Genomic DNA, 23,082 nt, shown 5'->3' with positions numbered 1-23,082 from the left:
CATGTACAAAAAATGTCAGCACATTATATTCCTCAGCGTAAAAGGAAAATGTTGTCTAAACATAAAAATCGCAAACATCTGCTGGTGCTCCAGCCACAATGTGCAAGACACTATAGCAATATGTTGCTTTTCCAGCTAGATGCATTCTATCTGCAATATATACATGTGATAATATTCATTTTTATTGCATTCCAGAATGCATATTCACATTTTTTAAATATAATTTATGCTATATACTTTCCCATTTATTTTATTTACAAATATCTTTCTAATTTTATTTTTTTAACTTTTTTTTTAAATTTCTTCTCTTCGTTTAATATTAAATTAAATTAAAGCAGCACTATGTAACTTTTGGCGCTCTAGCGGTTAATAAACAGAACTGCACACATCCCGCGGAAGAACATTCCAACCGGAGCTACTTCTCTAAGTTTATATCTACGGCGATTCACGCAGGTATGTGTTACTCCGCAGCGGTGACGACCCGACCAAGCAACAATACTCCAAATATAAGTACTTATAAGTGTACCGTGGTGATTCGGAATAAGCCAAAAACGCGTTTTGGAAGACGAATTCATGATGTACTCGCTCATTGTATAAATTTAGCAAATTTTGAACACAGAAAAAGTTACATAGTTCTGCTTTAAAGGGCATAGCCTTTTATAAACTTCAGTCCATGACAACATGTGAGCTGGATAGTTGAAAGGTTTTCTACAAGCACATCTGTGGGCTTCATTCATTCTGTTCAAATTCAAAAAGAACATGCATTATCCTGGTCGCCATTTTATTTATGAAAAAGTAAGTAAGTTGAAGATACTACATGTGGTAGCACACAGAATAGGCACACATGACATGATACAAAGTAATCAACCTTAGTGTTTAGTGAGTAAGAACGATAGTTTATTTGTGGTCTTGGAGAAAAAGACTACATTCCCCTGCATTACTTTGGCTAGGTGCAGTGTGGGTAACACTGATGCATTAGGGCATTTGTACATCAAAAAAACAAGTCACAACACAAAATGTTCATAGTCATCCACATGTGGAAGTGCAGAAACGTAAGGACTACATTACCCAAAATCCATCTGCAAAAGTATATGATTAAGGAGGCAAATTACTGGGCAAAAAAGGCAGTTAGCTTTAAACACCTACATGCAAAAAAGAGAAAGACAGCACAAATGGTAAGATGGTTCTTTATAATGCTAGTGTACAGGGAAAAAAAGAGATTTTATTTGGGGGGGGGGGGGGGGGGGGAGCAGTTTGTGATCACCAAGGGCACCAGTTTTTTCCCCCAGCATTCCTCTGACACATAAATTGACCTGGCTGTCACAGCAACACTTCTTCTACAGCTGGTGTTGACGATGAATGCTTTAACAAACAGGAAGTGACAATCTCTACAGCCGAGAGGAGACTTGCATTAAAATTGACAATATCAAGGAAACAAAACAACAAAAATAATTCATTTGTAGTATTAACAACAATAGTAATAATGATCAGATCAATAATAATTCATAATAAGTGAAGTTACTTTAATGGTCATTAAGTAAAGAAACAGACATGACTGGAGAAATAACAAGGAACCACGAAACTAATAGATTTAGAAACATTTGTACTGACACCGCTAATTGGGTTGTAAAAATTCAATATTGTTCCAATAAAAGTAAGTGCATACACAGGTTCAAAAGCACAGACATGTGTCTACATGTCAACCTGTTTTGAAATGCAATTTCCAATGCAAGGAATCTTTCTGTACAATCAGATGAGAGTCATGTCCCATTTATTCAATCCATAGAGGTCCAAATTGTGTTTTTGCACAGCAAGAACAGCCTCTGCAAGTTCACTTAAGATCTGCACACTGTGGATGTATGCTGCTGTTTAAAAGCTGCTTTTTTGTTTGCAACTGAGAGTCAGATTCCTATAAAAAGATGAGTACATTGTAGACAAGAGATACCAACTTTAAGAAGAAAAGAATCCTACTGAGTTCATTAAATGAAATAAAAAAATGCAGATAAAATGTGATAATTAATGCATGTCTTTCTTTACCGTCTTCTTACCATCATTACATGTTCAGAATGACAAATAAATATCAGCAGTAGACTGATAAACAAGGTTCGTCCCCAAAGAGTTGAGATGCACCTGTCATTCCCCTCATCAGTGGTTGTTCTTGGTCACCACAGGTTTATCACAACTTAAGTGCTTGAATAAATCTATATTAACATTTCTATACAAATTTAAATGCATATTTTTCTTAGTATTTTACAGTTTTATTTCTCTAGAAAGTAATTTTTTTCCTAAGGTTCTTTTCTAGGCTTAATTCTGCCCCTCATTTTTTTCCTTCACAAGATCAAAAGTTTGCTTCAAAAATACCATATGAACCCGATTTTATATTACAGTGATACCTCAACCAGTTCCCTCTGCCACTACTTTACAGCCCTCCAAAAGACATAGAAAATATACAAAAATTATTTTCAAAAATTTCCTTTCCCCATTAAGCATATTTCTATCATATAAAAATATACAATTCTCTCCATAATTAAAATCTTGCCATAGTACCTACCGAAGAAAAAAAAAAAAGATAATAATAATAATAATGAGAGGTGACATGCTCTCTCACTCCAGTTAAAAACTCGAGCTCTTGTGCCGTCTTCATACATCATTCCATATATTTGATGAACTTTCGTCTGTCTTTCAGCTATCATAAGGACATTCATCGCATTCTCCATTCCATCCATCATCTCATAACACTTTCTTCTTCTCCTTATTGATCCACGTGATGGCTCTCGTATTTGTTCAGGATGTTACGGCACCGGCCGAGCTCTTTGCGCATGTCGGCTACTTCCTGTCTGAGTGCAGCGTTCTCGCGCTCAAGGAAGGCAGCGCGCACCGAGATCTGGTTCTCCTTCAGTCGACGCGCATCACGAGAACGCTTTGCGGCTTCGTTGTTCTTACAACGACGACTCCAATACTTCTCATCCTTTAAAAAAAGAAATAAAAGAACATATTAGAACATGCTGGCTGTCTGCAGTTGCAGGTGGGGAGCTTTGCCAGATGTGTGACTGGGCTTTGTGTATGTTCGTATGTAGTTGTTTGAGAAGACTGTTTGAGTCTTTTTAGCAACTTTGAGTGACATTCCAGTGAGAAACGTCTGAGATTTGACTGCACACAAAGTGCTGCTGTGGTTGAGTGGTTTTCCTCAAAGTGCCAGACACAGGGTTGTGGTTCACGCCACTCTGTCAGTAGTAGTGAGGAACAGTAAATTAAATCTCATGAGAAAGCCAGTTAAAAACACTAAATACATGCTCATAAATCTGACTGGCAGTTTCCATGATATAATTTCTTTCATTCAGTTTTCCAAATAATTATTTCTTAATTTATTTAAAGCTTAGTATTTATCAAAACACCATGTTCACGTGTCACTTCTTCTGTCTATCTAGTGGTTTACTTTTTACAATCCTCCATTATTTAAAGGGACAGTTCATCCAAAAATGAAAATTCAGTAACACTTTACTTAAAGCCTTTATGTATTATTAGGGTTGCCCCTAATAGTCGACTAACCATTAGTCGACCAGAAGAGGCTTGAAGAAAGAGAAAAAAAATCCACAGGCGAAGTTACGCAGTCCGTGACGGACAGATCATTAACGGCCAGTTTATGTGGTAGTACAGTACATCGGGCAGGACGTCCTAATGCTCGCCTATCATTCATCGACCTTAAATAAGACTTATCATCTGAAATATGTTAGTAGCAGCAACTTAACATGGCCACTCAATCTAATGTTAAATGTGCGCTATTCAAGTGTGTGTGTGAAACTGAACAGTAACTAGCGCTCTGCGTGACAGATGGAGGTGCCGGAGCGGTCACTTGCTCTTTACAGATAAGAGTAATACAGCTTTCGAATCTGTAAAGACTACGTTTATTTGTGTGCTCTCTCAAACATTGCGCTTTTGTAAAATAATGAAAGCAAACGGGATGCGCTTTCTGCCGTCTCGGTCTCTCTGAACTTGAGCGCGAAACTCCATGCATGCTTGCCCTACAGATATCTATAGAGAGTGAAATGTTTACTTTCAAATTAACCAATTCAAATGGAAAACAATATTCTCAGATTATGTAATCCATATGAAGCATGCATACAGGCGCGTCCACTACTGTGGAGATGATGAGTCAGTGTCTCGGACTTCATCTCTCAAACCAAAAACAAAAAAGCACTAGTTCATCAAGAAATTATTAATGTTAATGCAGCCTCCTTACTGTTTTTCCCAGACACATTCATAATTATTACTTTTGCCGGTGTGTGGTGACAAGATTTATGGGCGCTTGAGCACTTATTAGGCTACTTAGGCAGTTAAAGGCTCATATTTATGATTTAAATGGTTTATTAATAAACGTACGATTAGTCGACTAATGCTTCAAATGAACGACTACTAGTAGACCAGAAAAATCTTTAGTGGAGGGCAGCCCTATGTATTATACATTATAAAGGGTTATTAAAGGGTATAATGCATTATATTAATTCATAATATGAGCTGTAATACATTATATATTGTCATAAATAATTATAACCTAATTTAAAATGCATGGTGTAACAATGAATTGATAAGTGTTGTAATGTATTGACTGTGGTCATTCATGAGATTGGACGATGCATTATATAAGGTGCATTACAAGGCATAATTAATGCATTAAAACTAACTTTATAATGCATTATACATAAATTATTCAAGTAAAGTGTTACTGAAAATTCTGTTTTATGCTCACTGTTTTATGGCCATACAATGCAACTCAATGAGGTTCAGTGTTGTTTTGAATCAGTGTTAAAGGAGTCATAAACTGAGAAACCAAAATTCCCTTGATATTTTGACATATAAGAGGTCATTGTACTATAAAACATCATGTAAGCTTCAGAACTCAAAACTTCTTAGTCTAAAAACAGCTTATATTGAAGACAGTCTGCCAAAACGACAGCTTTTGGAATGTTCTACTCGATGTAACAGTGTGGCTAGATCAACGCCTGCTTCTACGTCGCTGCCTGTTTAGCCCTACCCACCGATTTGTGCATGTAGAGAGGGGCGACCGCAGGTCTACGCAGAAACCAAACGATAAAGATGGCTCTGAAGACAACAAGACGCTGTGCAGTGCCAAGTTGTGGAAAAACAAGTCTTTGCATTGCCTTCCTTCTGATCCCAATGTTAGGAAAGTTATGTTTTTTTTTTTTTATTCAATTCGATGCAGGATTTTCAAAAAGATTTAAACTAAAAGATGATGCTGTGCCGCCGACTATATTGGATCTGACAGTAATATCATAACACACAAGTGCGAGTAACAGCTTTTATTACATGGTCACTATTGCTTTGTCTGTTAAACAGATTGATTGTTATGAGTATTTATGCGTTTTAAACCTAAATCACTGCAGCATCCATCTGTGAGGAATGTAGGCTGTCAAACATATACATGTGTTAGCCAATCATAGCAGTGGGCGTTTACTTCAGAGTCCAGAATCCACCACGCCTATTCAAACAGAGCGTTCTGATGAGCGTTCTTTTTTAATTACTTTTTTGTGATCCTGGTTTGTAATATGACTTGTGTACTACTCACTGGTTGCTGATTTAAAAAAAAAAAAAATAATAAAATAACATTGTTTGGACTCTAATTCCATGTGTTTGGAATGACATCAGGGTGAGAAAATGACAGATTTCTTTTCTGGGTGAACTATCCCTTGAAAAAGCCCAAAACATTAAGAATGTTGCTTCCTTTCCAAGTATTCAAAACATCCATTTGCTCCCAGAAGAGAGGTCATTGTGATAAAGGAATTTCCCCTTTTGACTGCTGTGCCCTTTATAACAAAAAAGCTGACATATCTGAGACCCTTGGTTTCCAAGACATCTGCCTTAGTCTTGAGATTTGACCACATACGCTATGCTACCACCCATTGCCCAATGAAGTCAATGTGACATGCTTTATAAATCACTCTCTGTTACTTCATAATACTAAAACTATTCTAGTAACAGGTTTTGGTAACTAATTATGACTATATTTTTTTCATATCTTTATTTTGAAATCTACTGTTATCAATAAATGGCAATGTTACAGTGTCACTGTCTGTACCGATGCAAACATGCCTGTATCTGCATTACTAAATTTGCAAAGAAGCATTAAGAATGTCAGACATGTTGAACAAAATGAGGGTGGAATGTTCCAGCCAACATTCATAATGTGCAGGACAAAATAAACTAATTATAAATCTTTGCCAAATAATCAGTGAGAAAAATCTACAGTGACAGATGACTATTGAAGCTTAGACAGCTACACAATAATATTGACTGTTAGCTATTAGGTCTATAAACAAAATAAACTCGCTTCACAAAATCCAGTGTTCATATGATGAAGGCACATGCTCCACTTATAATTCTGTTAGGATCTCCTTTATGTTTCACCATGCCAAGCGTTTATAATAAATGATATATGTCCATAGCATGCTACTGCATTGAGCTTCTCACCTTCAGGTCATTAGGGACAAGCATCTTGCGAGCCTTTTTAATCATGGGCTGAGGTTTGAGCTCATCATCACTGAACCGATGCCTGCGGGGGTCAAACGCATCCTGTCCAGGCACACTCGACAGGGCAACATCCGCAGGATCAGGGTCAAAGGGCGCCAACATGTTGTTGCAGTTAGCGATGGGTGGAGTAGGGAGTGGTGGACATGTGGTGGAAGAAGGTGAGGGCGTTGGCTCCATGCTGCCTGGCGGAGTGCCTGACGGTATAAACACAAAGTGGATGCTTCGATTAAGTCACGCTGCTATTTGCATGCATTCAGAATGATGGGACTCTCAAAACATTACCCAGAAGACACACAAGGGGGCAGTAACAGGCAGCAGACAACAACTCAATCCATTAATCCTTCTCTTGGTTTTTTTTTTTTCATTTTCCAATATTTCTAGCCTAAGCTCTGTATTTCCGAATTTTTAAACTTGTGGTTTCACTACTCTAATAATTTGATAGTGAATTTACGTTAATGCAAGCAAGCTGTTTATTTATTCGTTCATTTATGCATGTATGTATTTTTTTACTTATATTTTAGTTGTTTTTCTCCTATAATGGGAAATTCATAATGGGGTTTTCCTGCCTGGCAGATTGCTTGTACATACAGACACAAAACAGACATGGTTATGTCTACTTCCACAATGGCCAAAATTTAATATAATACATAGATCAAGATATACAATACATGTATATATTTAATATAATATATAGATCAAGATCAATTTAATTGAGAAGGAAAGTTATGCAGACTTGTTTTCAAATATTATTTTTCTGCATTGGCTTTCTACTTTTTTTCTATTTTAAAACTCACTCAAAAATATTTTTTTGCAATTTATGATTAAACAAGAAAAATAAATAAATGTATATTAAGTGCTGTCAAACGATTAATCACATCCAAAATACAGGTTTTTGTTTACATAACATGTGTACTGTGTTTTACAATATTATTTTTTTCTGTATTTTTGATCAAATAAATGCAGGCTTGATGAGCAGAAGAGACTTCTTTAAAAAGTAATACAAATCTTACTGATCCCAAACTTTTGAACATCAGTATATATATATATATATTGCATATTAGTTCTGTCAAACAATTAATCATGATTAATCGCATCCAAAACATCCAACACATGCATGAATATATTTAAGAAAAATATGTTACGTTTATATATTATATAATTTATATGAATATAAATATATAAATGTAAATATTTTCAAAATATATGCTGTATGTGTGTGTCTTTATATAGACATAAATATACACAGTAAACACACATTATCTAAAAAAATAAAAACTTATTTTATTTATATATAAAAATACTTATTAATATTTTTATATTGATGTGATTTATCATCGTTTGACAGCACTAATAAATAAATAAATAATATATATAAAAATTGAACCCGGTCATAACAGCACAACAAAACTGCTTTGAAAATCTATGTCTTGAGCCATAAATCTAATCTAAGTCTGAGAAGTGCTTGATAAAATCTGTACAAATATGTGATGTGATGGCTTCTGCATGTGCTTTTTAATCACATAGAACATTCCAAATATTTACCAGTAGCACTTTTAATCTTTCTCTCTCTCTTCTCAGCCACTCCAGAAATGTAAACAAACATCTAATCGGAAGTACAGTATCAACTCGCACTGAGTCATTCCATCTCAATCTTTCAATCTCTCCCTGTCTGTTACTCACACACACTCCCTCACATACCTCCTCTCCTCTGCTCTGCTCCTCCCCCTCACTCTGCCTGCCTCGGCACGTGATTGAGCGAGTGCACATGGACCAAGCGTGTGAGAAGAGGAAGAGATTTAAAAACATGCGAGCACAGTCGCACACATGCCGTCTCTGCCTTTCATTCTTTGCTCCTGGCTCACCTGTATGTCTCCCACTGTTTACTTACCGGCCTTTCAATCGCTGTCTTGTTCTCAGCTCTATATCAAAATCTTTTCCTCTCTTTTCAATCGCTGTCATCACTATTTATCTTTGTATATCCCTTTTGTCAGTCCTGCAAGACAGACTGCAGTTTTCTCTTTTGTATATTTCTAACTGGCCCATTTTTTTTTTTTTTAAATAACACGCATGCAAACTTCCCACTCACCTTTTAAACAGCCTGTAAATATATTTGATGACACAAAAAAATGCTAAGTTAGCACGTACCTATAAAACACAACTCACGTCTTCACAAAAGCACAAACAGCTGCACACCCTGTAACACTCACTCCCAAAAACCACCCAAACCTTGACAGTGAAGCCTACAAACATACACCATGAGCATCCAATACACACTCATAATAACACACACACCCAAACCATTAATACTCTGAAACTACACAGTAGCACACACCCAAGGGACAGTCTGGTACTTTTCACAACTCACAAACAGACCGAAAACCAAGGGAATTTCTTGTAAGCAAAATGGGGGAAGTGTTTGAACTGTGCAGACCTCATTTTCGGCCCACAGAGCTTCCTTTCTTCATCTCGACGGCTTGCCTCCAGACAGTTCGTCTCGCGGGTTTCTAACATCCTCTCTAGCTTATCTTTCACTGCTAGTTAAATCTCTGAACTGCGAAAGCAAACTCACCATGCAAGCAGTCTGTGGCTCCCAGCATACTTTGCGGCGTGTGCATGTCCAGCCCGAGCAGAGATGGCGAGGACGAGGCGGTGGTGGATGTCGGTGAGGAGGATGAGGAGCAGTGTGGGGGCGATGTGGGGAGGCACTGGGAGCCCTGGTTGGGGACGGCGGACTGAGAGCTTTGCGAGGGTATCTGAGCCGAGGTGGAGTTGGAGGTACTGTGCATGCTGCTCATCCCGTTCTCTGTCAGAAACTCCTCGAGGTCCATGTACTGCAACTGGAACAGCCCGCCATCACATGGCAATGTTCGTTCCCATAGCAACGGGCCCAGGAAGGAACTGTTGTTGCTGTTAGAAAAGCTGCCCGTGCCTGCGCCGTTGCTGTCAGCGACTTGTCCATTGCTGCAGCCGTTGCGCAGAGGACAACGACTGAGAGAGTCTTCATCGATGTCCAACCTGTCCTTACCTATGAAGAGAAAGATATAGTTCTAAAAATCGTTCTCAATATTAAAGCATAGCAGAGTCCACACCACAGCTATAACGATAAAGGCACAGAAAAACGATATTGATGGAATCGCTTTCAGAACGATTTTTTTCCAGCTGATGAACAATACAAACATTGACACACAATCAGAATCCATCCTGCTATAACGAGCTTGAGAATTTAAAGCGGCAGATGAGAGTGCGCTTAGAATAAACAGACGATATTGTCCACTGGTGTGGACGCTAATATCATTATCTTTATAGTTATCGTTCTTGGTGTGAATGGGGCTTAACACTCTCAAACCATTCTAACTATTCTTAGGAACACATATATTGACTTTTGTAGATTTCAAGAGAGCAGTTTTTCTGATGGTGCTCAGATTACATAGTTAGAATAACACTTCCCAGCAACTTTCACATCCCTCTGGGAGAACTACCTCTGCAATGTCAACACATGTGAAAAGCTCCCAGTGCATCAATGCAAAATGAAGAGCCTTTGAAATACTTTCCTTTAAACTCGCAAAAGATTAATGCATTTTGACATTCCTGAAAAACCATGGTAAAGCGATTACAATGTTACACCGCAGTGACACTGCTTAAATCTGCGTTTCAGCAACAATACAGTTGAACAATGGCTAAATGTTACAGAACTATGGTATTATGTCTGAACCAAAGCCAAAAGGCAACATGTGTAACACAAAGTCAGACGTGTATTGTTTAACACAATATTACAGTAGTGTAACAGCAATACTCCAATGACGCTCTGGTTTAGTGTAGTGTATATTGAGTTAAGTGGTTAGTGGTTATTTTTAGTTGGTATAAAACCACTTCTAATCTGCAGGAGCAATGCAACACAAGAATAATGTGAAAGCGGACATGGTGTCTGAAGGTCTTAAATCTGAAGGTTTCCGTCTTAAAGCATTTAGGTGGGGCCTGAGACACTCTAGGGTGGGGTCTAAAATCTTAACAACACTAGTTATTCTAAATTAGGCATTTTACGGTGCATTGGTGAGGAAACCAGAACCAGAAAAGAGAGTTTGAAATGAGACATTTCTGGTTTAGCTATATTGTATAAAAACAAAGCATAAAACTGTAACTGCAACACATTTTAAATTTGAATTCTTTTCTCTACAGAAAAACAGTAGTGTCACTGAAAAAATACTCAAGCTTAAAAACAATTAACACCAAAAGTGCAAAAACTCTTCTTGAATCATTTACGTGCCGTTTGAAAAAAAATATCAGTATTCAAAAGTAACTGCAGTGGTTTTACCGATAAATGTGTTTTCAAAAGCTGTGCACAGATCGGGATTGACACTGGTTTAAGAGTTTTTCCCTCACCTATTTAGGGTCAGTTTCTATTAATGTTAACCAGATAATCATTACAAAACAATGCCACTGACAGCAATCCATAAAGAAGCTTTTCCAATATTCACAATGTTGTATTCACAGGCAATGGAAAACTTCTGTTGGTGTGGTTACGCTGTGCATTGCACAGACCTGTAAACAAAATGGCTTGGCCAACAGCTGACCTCAAAGTACCTGGGTAGGGAGCTAAGTGGCTGAAAGGCCTGGCCTTGTTTATCTCTTCAACTAAGTCCCATGTGATGTCCTGTCTTGAGGCTCACTGAAATATGCACAGTTGCACATGACCCTGTCATTTGACATATTCAACCACACTTTTTATCATCAGTAATCACACTAATCAGGAAACTAACTGTCCTTATGACTATTAACACAATATTTACACATTCCAAAGGGGAACAAACTAAAAGTTGAGAGGGAGCTCGTTATAATAAACACTGAGTGTCAGGGAAGCAGGTGCGTTTCCTCACCCTTCATTTCACTACAGTCTTTGACGCGCTGGTCGCCCTTCACTGGGAGCTGCAGGAGCGACTTTAAGTTTGCAGTGGAGTTTAAGTGTCCTCCGTTAAGTGAGCCTCCTGCCTGGATACTGTTGCCAAACTGTGGACTGGCTCCGGCAGAGGGAAGGTCCGGGGGAAGGAGCTGTGAAAGCGGCCTGGCCATCATCCAACTTCAGCCGGATTGAGCTCCCTTGACCGCTAGATGTTTGTGTGATTCAATACTATTGTGTAGCCGTGAAATCAATCACATGACGATTCACAGTGGAAAGAACAACAGAAAATATATATTAGCATTAAGAGAAACAGCACATATACTAACATATGATGCATTTGGATTAAGTTCGTATCATTAGAGTAGCATTAAAGTAAACAAAGTTGTTCAGTACTGCAACACGAGACCGCGTTTACTTTAGAGACAGAGGAGGAGGAACGACCTGCGCAGCTCACGTGCACCAGTGCATCTGATATCAAAGAACATTCATTTGAATTTACCTTTATTTGAAAATAAGGTTTTAAACAAAAAGAGCCATTCCGCTTGCATTTGATTGTAGATTGGCCGAGTGGATACAAATATACATTCCCAGTAATTCCAGAAAATGTTGACAGCTTATCTTCTGCTGGAACTTTTATAAATAACGTTACAGGCGAATGTCAAAAATAGCGAGGTTATGTCCAAGACCAACGTAGAAAAAAAACGCAACAAATTAACCGGATACAACGGTTTCAGTAGAAAACAGCGCGGAATGGAAAAATCTCGGAGAATAAGGACTCCAACAGTGCAAACGATAACGTGAATGCGCGAAACTTGCGTCGTCTCCAGAATAACAAATGAAAACAAAACGAAGAAAGTCTCGCTGAGACTGCTGCGTAGTGCGATTCGTGGGATGTTGACGTTTTTTCCCATTCAGTCGCTCAATCGCTTTTTCCCCTTGTGGTCACCCCTTCTGTTCGGTTCTCTCTGCATGTGTGTTACCGCACACTTTGAGCTGAGCCCTCCGAGCTTTTCGCTCAGCTGGAACGAACACGGGCCGCTCGCGTGACGTCACACCTCCCAGAGCGAAAGCGCAGCACTGTTTAATATTAATGAGGCACGCCCCCTCGTGACAGGCACGCTCCTCGGGGGTTAGCAGCGCTGATTAAAAACAAATTGGTCAATAATTTCTCTCCCAGCTGTCCCGATGACGCCTGTTTGGCACCCAGAAAACGCATAAACATGTGGCCACTTACTACGTTGGAAAGTGGACAGCTTTAAAGTGCATCAGAATTATGATTTATTAACAGAATTATGATTTATTTAACAACCTGTCAAGTTTTTACACTCAGTCCTATCAGAGCGCTTAGCTTTTGCCAAAAACCAAAAGAGAAAGAAAAACTATTAAGCGAATGGACACACTTTTTCACTTCACTAGTAATCCGCGGGAAACGTGAGCATCACGCGAGAGATGCCAACTACACGTTGTGTCTCACAAACACAGACGAGCTCTCCAGTGCACATGCTGTCCGCACGCGGAGAAGCGGCTGAGCCTCTGTTCTTTTTCCTGCCATTGGCTGAGAGAAAAGAGGCTCCTCCCTGCGCGCACTGTTACTGGCTACTGTGGAGAACTGCGCTCCGCCCATTTATCCCACCCATGCTACAGCCGCGTGAGAATACAGAAACTGCGCGAATCCAGGGGAAGAGTGCTGCACACCCACAAAAGATTCAGAAATTAAGGAAATAGATTTGCTGGGGTTGAACCTGATGAACCTAACCTCACGCGAGTGTCAAAGTATTGTGATGCTCAATGCAGGTCTTACGATTTCATAACTTAAACTATTGTATTTGCTTTCAAAGATATTATAAAACGAATTAATGAGAATGCAAAGACATGGTCGACATGCAAAAGACAGAACAGAATGTTATCTGCTAAGGACCTTTTTTCCGCACATTCTTTTCTTCCTTGCTTTTTTCTATAAACAAAAAACCGTCTCTCTTAGACACATCGATTTGAAGTCTACCTCGTGAGCACACACACCCGAGGGCTCAGGGTACTTGTTTTCCGCCCACTATCGGCGTTTAAATCCATGTGACATTTGTGCTCCCAGCTTCATATCATATGTTGCAGGATCCTTGCTGCCACCAACTGATCAACATGGAAAATAGCACTCTCAAATGTTCTAAAACCTTTTGTTTAGTCAGTTTCACAGCCTCAACACCTATTGTTCAACTATAATTCTAAAAAAAAAAACACAATCATCATCATGTTCAGACAGAAACTGACCAATGTTGGTCAAATGATGGAAAGAAGGGCCCTCAATACATTACAAAATACAAAATTTGAATTGGACTACATCGATTTTTTTCATTAGCAATCCTAAATGACATTTGCCAGTTAAAAAGCCACTTTCTGTCTGGTAACAGCGAATGTAAAATCTTTATATATACTTATATATTTAGACAACTATTCCCTTAAGATATTATCTACAAAAAAAAAAGTAAGATCACACTGCATGGTAAAATGGTGATCTTATAGCAACAGAATAATGTAATGATAAATATTTAAACATTGTGACAAAGATTTAACAGAAGCAATAAATAAATAATAAATGTTTCAACTTCAGGAATTGAATAAACCATGAAAAAAAATGTATGCAAAATGCATATTTGGCATATTTTAATATAAATGCAGATAAATATTAAATACTGAAGTAACAATAAATGTTTACATGGAATTAATGAGGATATAACATTTTACAATTTTATTAAATGCTTGGGTATCATCAACAACCAGCTTACCATGTGTAAATAAAGTGATAGAAACATACTTATTACTTTTCTTTTAAAGAAAAAGAGGCTATAAGTAGTATGGGATCTCTACATGAAAGGTGAGAAAAGTACATGGGATACGTTCATAGTTGGCAAGTGGACAGACTGTGTCACACATTAATACACTTAATCAAGACCGGATCTAAAGTGATAATTCTTACAATCACTCTTCCAACTACCTGAAGTGTAGCTATGATAAAAAGATTGACTTTTGCTTAAAAAACATAATAAAATATTGACACAATTTACATTACAGAACACATATTTCTTTCCATTTCTCCAGTAAGCTCTATACATAGACGCTACATTGTATTACCCATAAAATGTGTTGTTTTAACTGTCACAATTTGGTAAGGCTTCTATGGGTAAATAATCTATGGGTATTACATTTTTTGTCCTTTACGGTTATGTGAAAAATCATATTTTTCCTGTTTAAGTGCTGGCATTACCATCTTAGTGGTATAGTTTTCTTTAAGTAAATAAAGAAATCAAAACAGGGCTCACAATTGATTTTAAGAATTGTTACCAAGCATGTATTATGCATTCATTTCTTATGGTTCCTCTACTAAGAGTTAAGATACATTTTCAATTGGATTTGTCATGTAACCATCAGAGTCCAAAGTCTCATCACTGGCATTGACCTTTCAACACATGGACAGTAATGTCCAACATGCAGTAATTTAAATATTCCTTAAAATAAAATACTCCTCTTCCTAGCAGGACCCTTTTTTCTCCTGATACTGAATGCACTTTTTACATGAAAAAAATCACATCTCCACACTTGCTCTAAGTGAACACCAACAACACAATATATATCAGAGACAGGATAATTCTACAGAGCATCTGTTGAGGTGAGCAATAACCTACTGTTAGGGCACAATACAATATTTGCCAAATCACTGAAACTTCATCTATTGCCAGCCAAGGACAATTTCAATATGAACAAGAGTTTCCTCTTAGAAGACCGGTGTGGTATTGAACAGATGGGTAGGCTAAGCATTTCATTAAGACAAATGTCTTTGATACATTTGTGAGTTTGTTGAAGGTGTTCATTTTCAGGGGTCCAAGTTACAAGAGGAATTTTAATATGAATGAGAGTGAAAAGAAAAAGCTCTCATAACACACAAGTCAATGCCTACATGAGCATAAGATGTATTCAGTCAAATATCTCAGTTCTTCTCATGAAAATCGCAACACTTCTCTTCTAAAAGTGCACATGAAAATGAGTTAAATGGCAAAACTTAGTGACTATATTCCATATGCAAGGATGAAGAGTTCCCTTTACACTCAAACCTCCTGTATGTCGATCCCATGACTAATTTAACACAAAGAGCCCTATCTCGTTGAAACTTAGCCAACGTCCCACGACACACCTTCTTATGCCGTGTGAGGAGCATTGCATTCCAGAAACGACAGGGACAATGTTTACAAGAAAATGCTCTGTTGGCTAAATGGGAGCTTCTGTGAATGAGAGCTGAGAGGAACTTGCGAGACTGTTTTCCACAAACTGGACATTTCAAACGATGCTGAAGGCCTCTCACTTTGGGACAATGTCTAGCTGCTATGTGAACTTTAAGGGCTACCTGTTGAGAGAAGGTAGCACCAAGGCAAAGGGGACAGGACTTTCGTTTCAGAGGAACTTTGAGAGAACGAAGCCTGTTAAGCTTCAGTCCACCTGGAAGGCCCAGTTCATACACAGCACTTCCTCCACTTCCACGTCTGATTCTCACGAGCACAGCCATGCGCTTCTTAATTTTATGTTGCGTCCTGTGAATTGCTCTCCTTTTTCTTTTAACAAGTTTTCTTCTCTCATTTCTCTGCTTTTCCCCAAGGGAGGCCTCCACCTGTTCTCTCTCTACTTTTGCAGCCGGGGTCCATTTGTAGCCTATCTCCTCTCTCTCTTGATGTCTTTTTTTTTTTTTCTTCCGTCTCCTCAACTCCTCTTGGCTTTGAAAAGTGTGGTGGTGTGTAGATTGAAACTCAGCTGAATGCTGCTGGGAATTGTGGTGGTGCTGATGTGGCTCTGATGGAGGCAATGCAAGGGAATGCACTGGTATGTTTGGAGCAAGAGTATGCACATGACCAGTGTGATAAATGGGTTCACCCTTTATCCCAGTGTGTTGTTGCTGATGGTTACAAAGAAGAGGCCCTGAGGAAGTTGACGGCAGAGAATGAGAATAAGAGGAGGCATTCTGTGCAGCATTGGTATCGGGTATATAGAACAGAGGGGAGTAGCCAGCTTGTGTTTGGGGAGGAGCCTGTTGGCTATGAAGAACTCCATGTTGTTCAGCATGTGTGCCACTAGGTGGTGCGAGCTGAAGCAAAGCATTTGTAGCAGCTTCGCTTTCCGGTATCGTAACACCAACACGATTATCTTCCCCTGTGCTCCTTTGAGCAACTGGCTGGCCAGTCCGTGCTAATCCATGCTGAGAAAGCCTGTGTCGTGTAAGGCTGTTAGAGTATGCAAATGCCTTACCACACACTTCACAAGAAAACAGCTTTTCTCCACCACCCTCATGAACAGTTTGGTGATGTGCCGTCAAGTGAAAGTGATGGCGGAACGATTTCCAGCATATCGCACATGTGTACAGTCTAGGAGGGGGCTGAGTGGTTGATGTCTGTGGCTTGATATCTTGAGTATATGAATAGAAAGAAGAGCCGCCGCTTTGACCCCCTTGAATCAAGCTGCCACCAGAGGATGGATAGCTGTTAAGGTTTTCCACACCTGGCGTGGTTGGCACTTCTTCCATTTCTCCTTTCTGGTGTAGCTTGCCATGTCGTTTAAGGCTCTGAGCGTATCCAAAGTCCTTTCCACACAGGATACATTTGTAGTTCTTCTCTCCAGAATGCACTGTGTTGTGCTTGCTAAGATGGAATGCCTCTCTGAAGTACTTGCCACACACATTACAATGGTGAGGCTTTTCTCCAGTGTGTATTCTGTCATGCCTCCGCAAGGTCTCTCTTCTTGCAAATCCTCGACCACAGACGCTGCACAAATAAGGTCTAACATCACCACCCGTCCCTCCTGGTCTGTGAGAGGACTGCCTTCTTTTAGGGGGCTCAACACCAACCACACCAGGTTCCTTCTTCTTGCGGGGCTTACGAGGGCGCTTGGGCTTTCCACCAGGTATCTGCTGATTTGGTTGCTGGTTGAGGGCCAATGCACTTGGGTTAATAGTTCCTCTAAAGGACTTTTCCATGACAGATGTTGATAACGGACCACTAGGTGAGGCAAGAGGTCCTAGACCCAGACCTCCAAGCAATCCACCAATGATATCCCTTCGATCATCCCCTCTACCTCCACTATGGGCAAGATCACCACTCATACAATTTGCAGTTGCAGCAGTGATAGCAGAAATGGCACTGTTGACAGAGCTAGTGACATCATCTTCAGAATCCTCTAACAGGGATGAAAGTGGGAGATGTGGCTGTTGATGATGCTGCTGGCTTTGGTTTTGTGGGTGTGGATGCAGAGTAGGAGCTAATGGTGCCTTCCTAAGTGCAGTCCCTGTCATGCTGCCACCACACGTTGTTGTTCCAGAATACAAGTTACTTTGAGAGCGCTGGTCCTTGTAGTCATCACTGAAATCATCACTCCGGTAAGAACCTGCACAACAGACTAAACGGTAATAATGCTATGCACACAAATTTCACAGTGCCTATGAAAAATTGTTTGACTTTTCAGTGGGTTTACTAAAAATATGCACTACACTAGACGTTACTCACCCGCTGCATTAGTCGTTATTCCATCTTGGGAGCCCCCAGCTTTATTGCTCTTGCTTTCTATATTACTTTCATGCTTAGGTCTTGGTGTACGGCCTGACTTGCCACAGGTGCCCGAGGCTGCATGGTTCAAAAGGGATGTACTTTCCCGAAAACAACGACCACAGGCTGGACAGCGAAAAGGTTTCTCTTCATGTATTTTTTCATGGCGGGTGAGTGACTCACGACGATTGAAAGCACGACTACAAGTAGTGCAGGCATAGGGCCGTGCGCCAGAGTGGATGACACCATGTTGAAGTAGGTGCCCCTTTTTCTTGAAACATTTTCCACACTCAGAACAATGAAAAGTCTTGTCAGGACTGCCACATGAAGATGAGGCTGCCTCCTCTTGAGTAGAGTGGGGAATACTTGGATCAGAAGGATGCAGAACTGGGTTTATAATGCTACTTCTCATGCCGCTTGTGCCAGCTGTAGTTAATTCATGGCTACGTAGGTGCCTGCGCAGACTAGAGAGATGTGTGAAAGTTTTGCCACACTCGCCGCAATGATAAAGGGGTTGTTGTTCAGGCTGAGACTGAGGTGGCATGGAACCATGGCTGTCTGTTTTAGAGCCATTTGTCACCAAAACTGATGCTGATGTAGAAGAGGGTGCAGAAGAAGATGATGAGACAACAGAAGTAGAGGATAATGAGGTTAGGTGGGAAGAAGGGTCCCCACCAATACCAGACAAACTAACACCCCCACCTCCATCTAAGCCTGGTGTGTTCTCCTGGTTGAGTCCCCCTGAAGTGCTACTGTTGGGGTTTGTAGAGCTGTGACCGCTGCTGCTATTGTTGTTGCTGCTTTCAGACTTTCTCTGTGGCAGGTAGCCAACCATGGCTTTCTTTCTCCTACCACCTCCAGCACTATCCCCCTTTCCATCCTCTTTTGATAAAGAAAGATGTAGAGGAAGTGGAAGTGGCAAACCGGCTTCCTGCTGCATCAGAGATGCTAGCTGGTTGGAGGAGAGTACTGGGATTCCTTGAAAGTCAAAACCTCCAAGCGAAGAAGGTTGCGATGAGGAGTGCAGTGGATGGTGTGGATGTGGGTGAGGGTGAGACAAAGTGTGAGGTGGTAGTTGCTGATGTTGTGATGGTAGCTGTTGAGGCTGTGATAATGCAGTTAAGTGACCATGAGTGTGTGAAGAATGAAGAGCGGGTGGTGGCGCAAGGGCTGAACTTGTTTCTCCTGCAGCTTGGCCCAGACCAAGACCAAGATGGTTATGACTGCCTTGCTGAACTAAAAATTGTTCTAGACTGGAATTAGCTGGTACTCCAGAAAGAAAATACTGATTTGCGGCTAACATGCAGCTAAACTGTTGATGTAGGCTTCGAGCGTCAGACTGAGATCCTGCCAGCTGATGACTAAAGGTAGTTACTGCACTACTGCTGGGAGGGTTATTGGAAGTTGAAACAGAACTTGAAGGAGATGGGGAGGAGGACGACGGACCAGGGGAGGGCTGAGGTACTGACAGACTAGGATGCAACGGGGGTGGTGGAACGGATGAAACCAGTCCTCCAATTGCCCCTGCATTTCCTCCACTTCCACTACTGCTGGCAAAATGATCAAATCGCCCTACTCCTGAATGTAACTGCTCTTGTGAAAGGGTTGTCTCAGTTGGGTGGAATGAGCGCAAAAACTGGGGGTATCCACTCACATGACTTCCACCACTGCTACTGCTTCCAGACATTTTGCTGGATTTCCTCAAACTTTGAGATGATGAAGAGAGGGATTGTTGTTGCAGAGGTGGGGGAGGTGCACTCATTTTTGCAAAAATTGATGCAGAATCTGTAAAGGCACTGCCTCTAGATGCTTGTAGTGGGCCTAAGCCAAGTCCAGACAAAATTGACCCAGATGTCTCACCTTGCTGCTGCTGTAACTGGTGTTGGTGAAGCTGCACTTGCTGTTGGTGTTGAAGTTGTCGCTCTAATCCAAGACCTTTGAATTGATGGGATTGGTGTCCACTCAGCATCTCTATGATGTCCACATTGTATTTTCCAAACTGGAACATCTCCCAGTTACTGAAACATGGCGCGCAGTGGCAACACCTTTTGCCTTTTGAGCAGCAACAATATTTCTATGATGCTTTTCTACTAAGTTGTAGTCAGAAAAAGCTATTTCAAAAACAGTGCTACCTCACATTTTCCTTATGCTACTGGTGTTGTTTCATTTAAAGTGGGCAGCCACATACTCTTCAGGCAAGTAGTTGACGAGGACATTTTATATTGACTGTAACATGAATTTGTAGTCTCTGCAAAAAAGCCGTTTTTCAATGGGATTTGTCACTATAGTGATAGTTCAACTTTGATGTCAGTATTTCAGTCTGAATGTTCCATAAGAGTGCAAAGACATATGGACTGGTAAAAGAATGCCACAACTGCACGAGATGCAATTATGTTTTCACATTTTGGGAAGTGCACTATAAGTGCTTACTGTTGTCCGAGTTCATTGAAAAAATGTCACTTCCTTGGTTACATTTTTTAGTTCATGACCATCCTACAGTAGGATGGATCCCTCCAAATCCCATGGGTTGGCTTCATTACATTCAATATCTATTAATTCTTAATCCACTCTGACAAAAGTGGCTTACATCTCTGTTTCCAAGTTTCAATTAATTTATTTTTCTTTTTTTCCATAGCTGGAAGCAAAATCCTCTAATATCATTCTCGGGGGCTGTGATGTTGTGATGCCACTCTTCTCACTGCGAGAGAAAAAAAAAAGAGGAACATGTTAAATGATTGAATTTATACAAACACAATTCTTTTAAAAAAAACATAAACCATCAAAACCCCAAAGACAACAAAATAATTTGATTTAAAGAAAGAAAAAGAAACACAACAACAACAGACAGACTGTTTATTACCGCAAGCATTTTAATGTTTGTTTATTTTAATACATAGAAAATGTAACTTATGTGTGTGAATAATTATGTGAGTATGGACACATCTCCGAAAAAGTTCCAAGTGCTTCAAACGAACATCTTAAAAGGCATTACTTGAACATTTCATGGCATTTCCATGATTTCCTTTTTGCTCAGTTGTATTCTTAAATAGCGAAATGAAATAACTTACAATAACAAAAACAATAACAAAAACTGAGTATCTGTTATTTAGTGATCAATAGATCTTAAAATATAAAATTATAACATTATTATTGTAACAATTCACTCTGAAATACTACATCGTGTTTAATAAATGTAAAACATTGGTTCATCTTATCTATCAGCATCATCATCTAAATTACAGAAATTAACAGACACATTCAACTGATATGTCGCTTATGCATTTAACGAATGTCATTTTACAATCACAACACGATACTAAACAAAAGTAGTGTGAGATACGTTCTCGGACGATAAGCGGAATGTAAACAGTAAGATAACACACATTTTCAAATATTTACACAATTTTCTTATATTTAAACCTCGCGAGTGTTTTCTATCACTTTGTCTTACATTCTGAGCAGTTGGCATTGTGCTGAAAAGATGCTGAGTGCGGTGTGAATCATCAGGGCTAGAGGTGAATTTCATGTAATTATTACATCTTCCGATTGCATCGCGTATCGCTACAGAAAAGAAAATGTCCATTTCGACAGACTCCGGGGAGTAATGGAAAAATCTCCCCAGTCTGCGATGGGGAAAATGCACTTCGATTTTCAATAGTGCTTTAAAAATGCTCTGCAAAGTATTAATGGTCGCGAAATCTTCTAAGCGTTGGGGCTATGTGTAACATGTTAGCATGCAAAACAGCTGGCTAATACTACACATTCAGCAAAGGGACAGCTTAGCTTGCCGTCATGATGCGCGACCTAACAACAGCAAGCCAGATAATGCAGGAGCAAAACTCTTATTGTGCAAGTAATTGAATCATAATGAAATCACAATCGAGACAATAAAATAGGCCTTTTTACCTACGCGTCCATCTTTTAGCCTGGTCAAGATGAACAGGGCCTGCTATACTCTCTCCCACCCTGCCCCCCTCGTTCATGTACCCCAGCAGCTCTGCGCTGTTTTCCAGCGGTTAGCCTTCTAGCTACAGCTAGTTAGCAGACTCTTGTTTCCACTGCAACCGTGCTGCGATAGCATGAGACCGAATGTCTCTTATACTGTAGACCAGATACACCTATCGTACTTATATCCTGTGGAAAATGCATCAAACGGTATTACGACCGATGACTTTTTATTTTGCGTTTGCTTTTTTTTTTTGTCGGCTAAGATATTTTGGACGGTCTATGTTGGTGTTTTAGAAAGAACGGATGACGTGTGAGATATTAACATTGGTCGTTTCCGGACCTTGGAACACTTCCGGCTAACGTTACCCGATTATCTGCCCGTTATGCGGGTTTTTTTTTTTTTTTTGTGGTCGAGACAGTGTTTGTGTGAAAGTAGTGTACTGCGAATATGAGCGTTTTTATTAATAGAGTTACTAATAACGATAGGGTTCGTTTGCTTTTTAGCTGTATTGTATATGCGGTTAGCTTCCAAGTGTTGTTGTTGTGCAGTCAAATTTGACATGTTAGCGAGCTCTCAATAGGTAATTCTGAGGTAAATCCGAATTACAACTCGGCGACTATGAATCTGATGTAATATACTAGATGTGTTATTCGTTTATTGTAGGATTCATTTAGCATTATGTTTGCATCTTAGAAGCTCTTATAGTGGCCATTTTATTACACACTGACAGCTCAAATTCAAAGGCTGGTCCTTATCAAAATGGCTGCCTTGGAATTGCTAGTCTTATTTCCAGTCTGATGCTTCATGGAAGATAATATCGTAAACATTGTACAGTAAATGCCGACATGAATAATTAACATTTTCTATCTCTTCTCTTTCTATGTGTGTCACCAGACATTCGAGGCAACAGTTAACTTTATTTTACAAAGGTGAAATTTAACCTGTATGGAAGGATGCTATATATATATATATATATATATATATATATATATATAGAGGGAGAGAGAGGCATATTTTTTATGATAGTAAAATATATGTAAACATCATTTGGGTAATGCTTGATTTAAAATTCAATGTAGAGAGAATTCAAACATTCATTCTGCTTCTGTGCTTAA

General features: G+C 39.6%; 2 protein-coding genes across 4 annotated transcripts; both read right to left on the bottom strand.

The window, feature by feature from the left end:
- Nucleotides 1–1,502: 1,502 nt before the first annotated feature.
- LOC107549465 (hepatic leukemia factor-like) lies at nt 1,503–12,665 on the bottom strand. Its single transcript, XM_016230549.1, has 5 exons — nt 11,943–12,665; nt 11,421–11,671; nt 9,116–9,571; nt 6,487–6,740; nt 1,503–2,968 (listed from the first exon to the last, which is right to left on the bottom strand). Exons 2-5 carry the CDS (start codon nt 11,614–11,616, stop codon nt 2,753–2,755), a joined length of 1,122 nt encoding a protein of 373 aa, XP_016086035.1. The 5' UTR covers nt 11,617–11,671; nt 11,943–12,665; the 3' UTR covers nt 1,503–2,752.
- Nucleotides 12,666–14,169: 1,504 nt separating this feature from the next.
- On the bottom strand, nt 14,170–22,305 carry LOC107549464 (zinc finger protein 865-like). 3 transcript variants are annotated; one of them, XM_016230545.1, is made up of 3 exons: nt 21,925–22,305; nt 17,980–20,716; nt 14,170–17,860 (listed from the first exon to the last, which is right to left on the bottom strand). In XM_016230545.1, exons 2-3 carry the CDS (start codon nt 20,024–20,026, stop codon nt 15,495–15,497), a joined length of 4,413 nt encoding a protein of 1,470 aa, XP_016086031.1. In that variant the 5' UTR covers nt 20,027–20,716; nt 21,925–22,305; the 3' UTR covers nt 14,170–15,494. The 3 variants fall into 3 exon arrangements, with proteins under 3 accessions (XP_016086031.1, XP_016086034.1, XP_016086032.1); XM_016230548.1 differs by having other exon boundaries at nt 21,929–22,305; XM_016230546.1 differs by lacking the exon at nt 21,925–22,305 and adding an exon at nt 21,470–21,721.
- Between the last annotated feature and the right edge of the window lie 777 nt (nt 22,306–23,082).

Source organism: Sinocyclocheilus grahami, unplaced genomic scaffold (genome assembly GCF_001515645.1).
Source record: "Sinocyclocheilus grahami isolate Dianchi unplaced genomic scaffold, SAMN03320097.WGS_v1.1 scaffold373.1, whole genome shotgun sequence".
Taxonomy (NCBI): Eukaryota; Metazoa; Chordata; class Actinopteri; order Cypriniformes; family Cyprinidae; genus Sinocyclocheilus; species Sinocyclocheilus grahami.
This window is presented reverse-complemented; position numbering and strand designations above follow the sequence as displayed.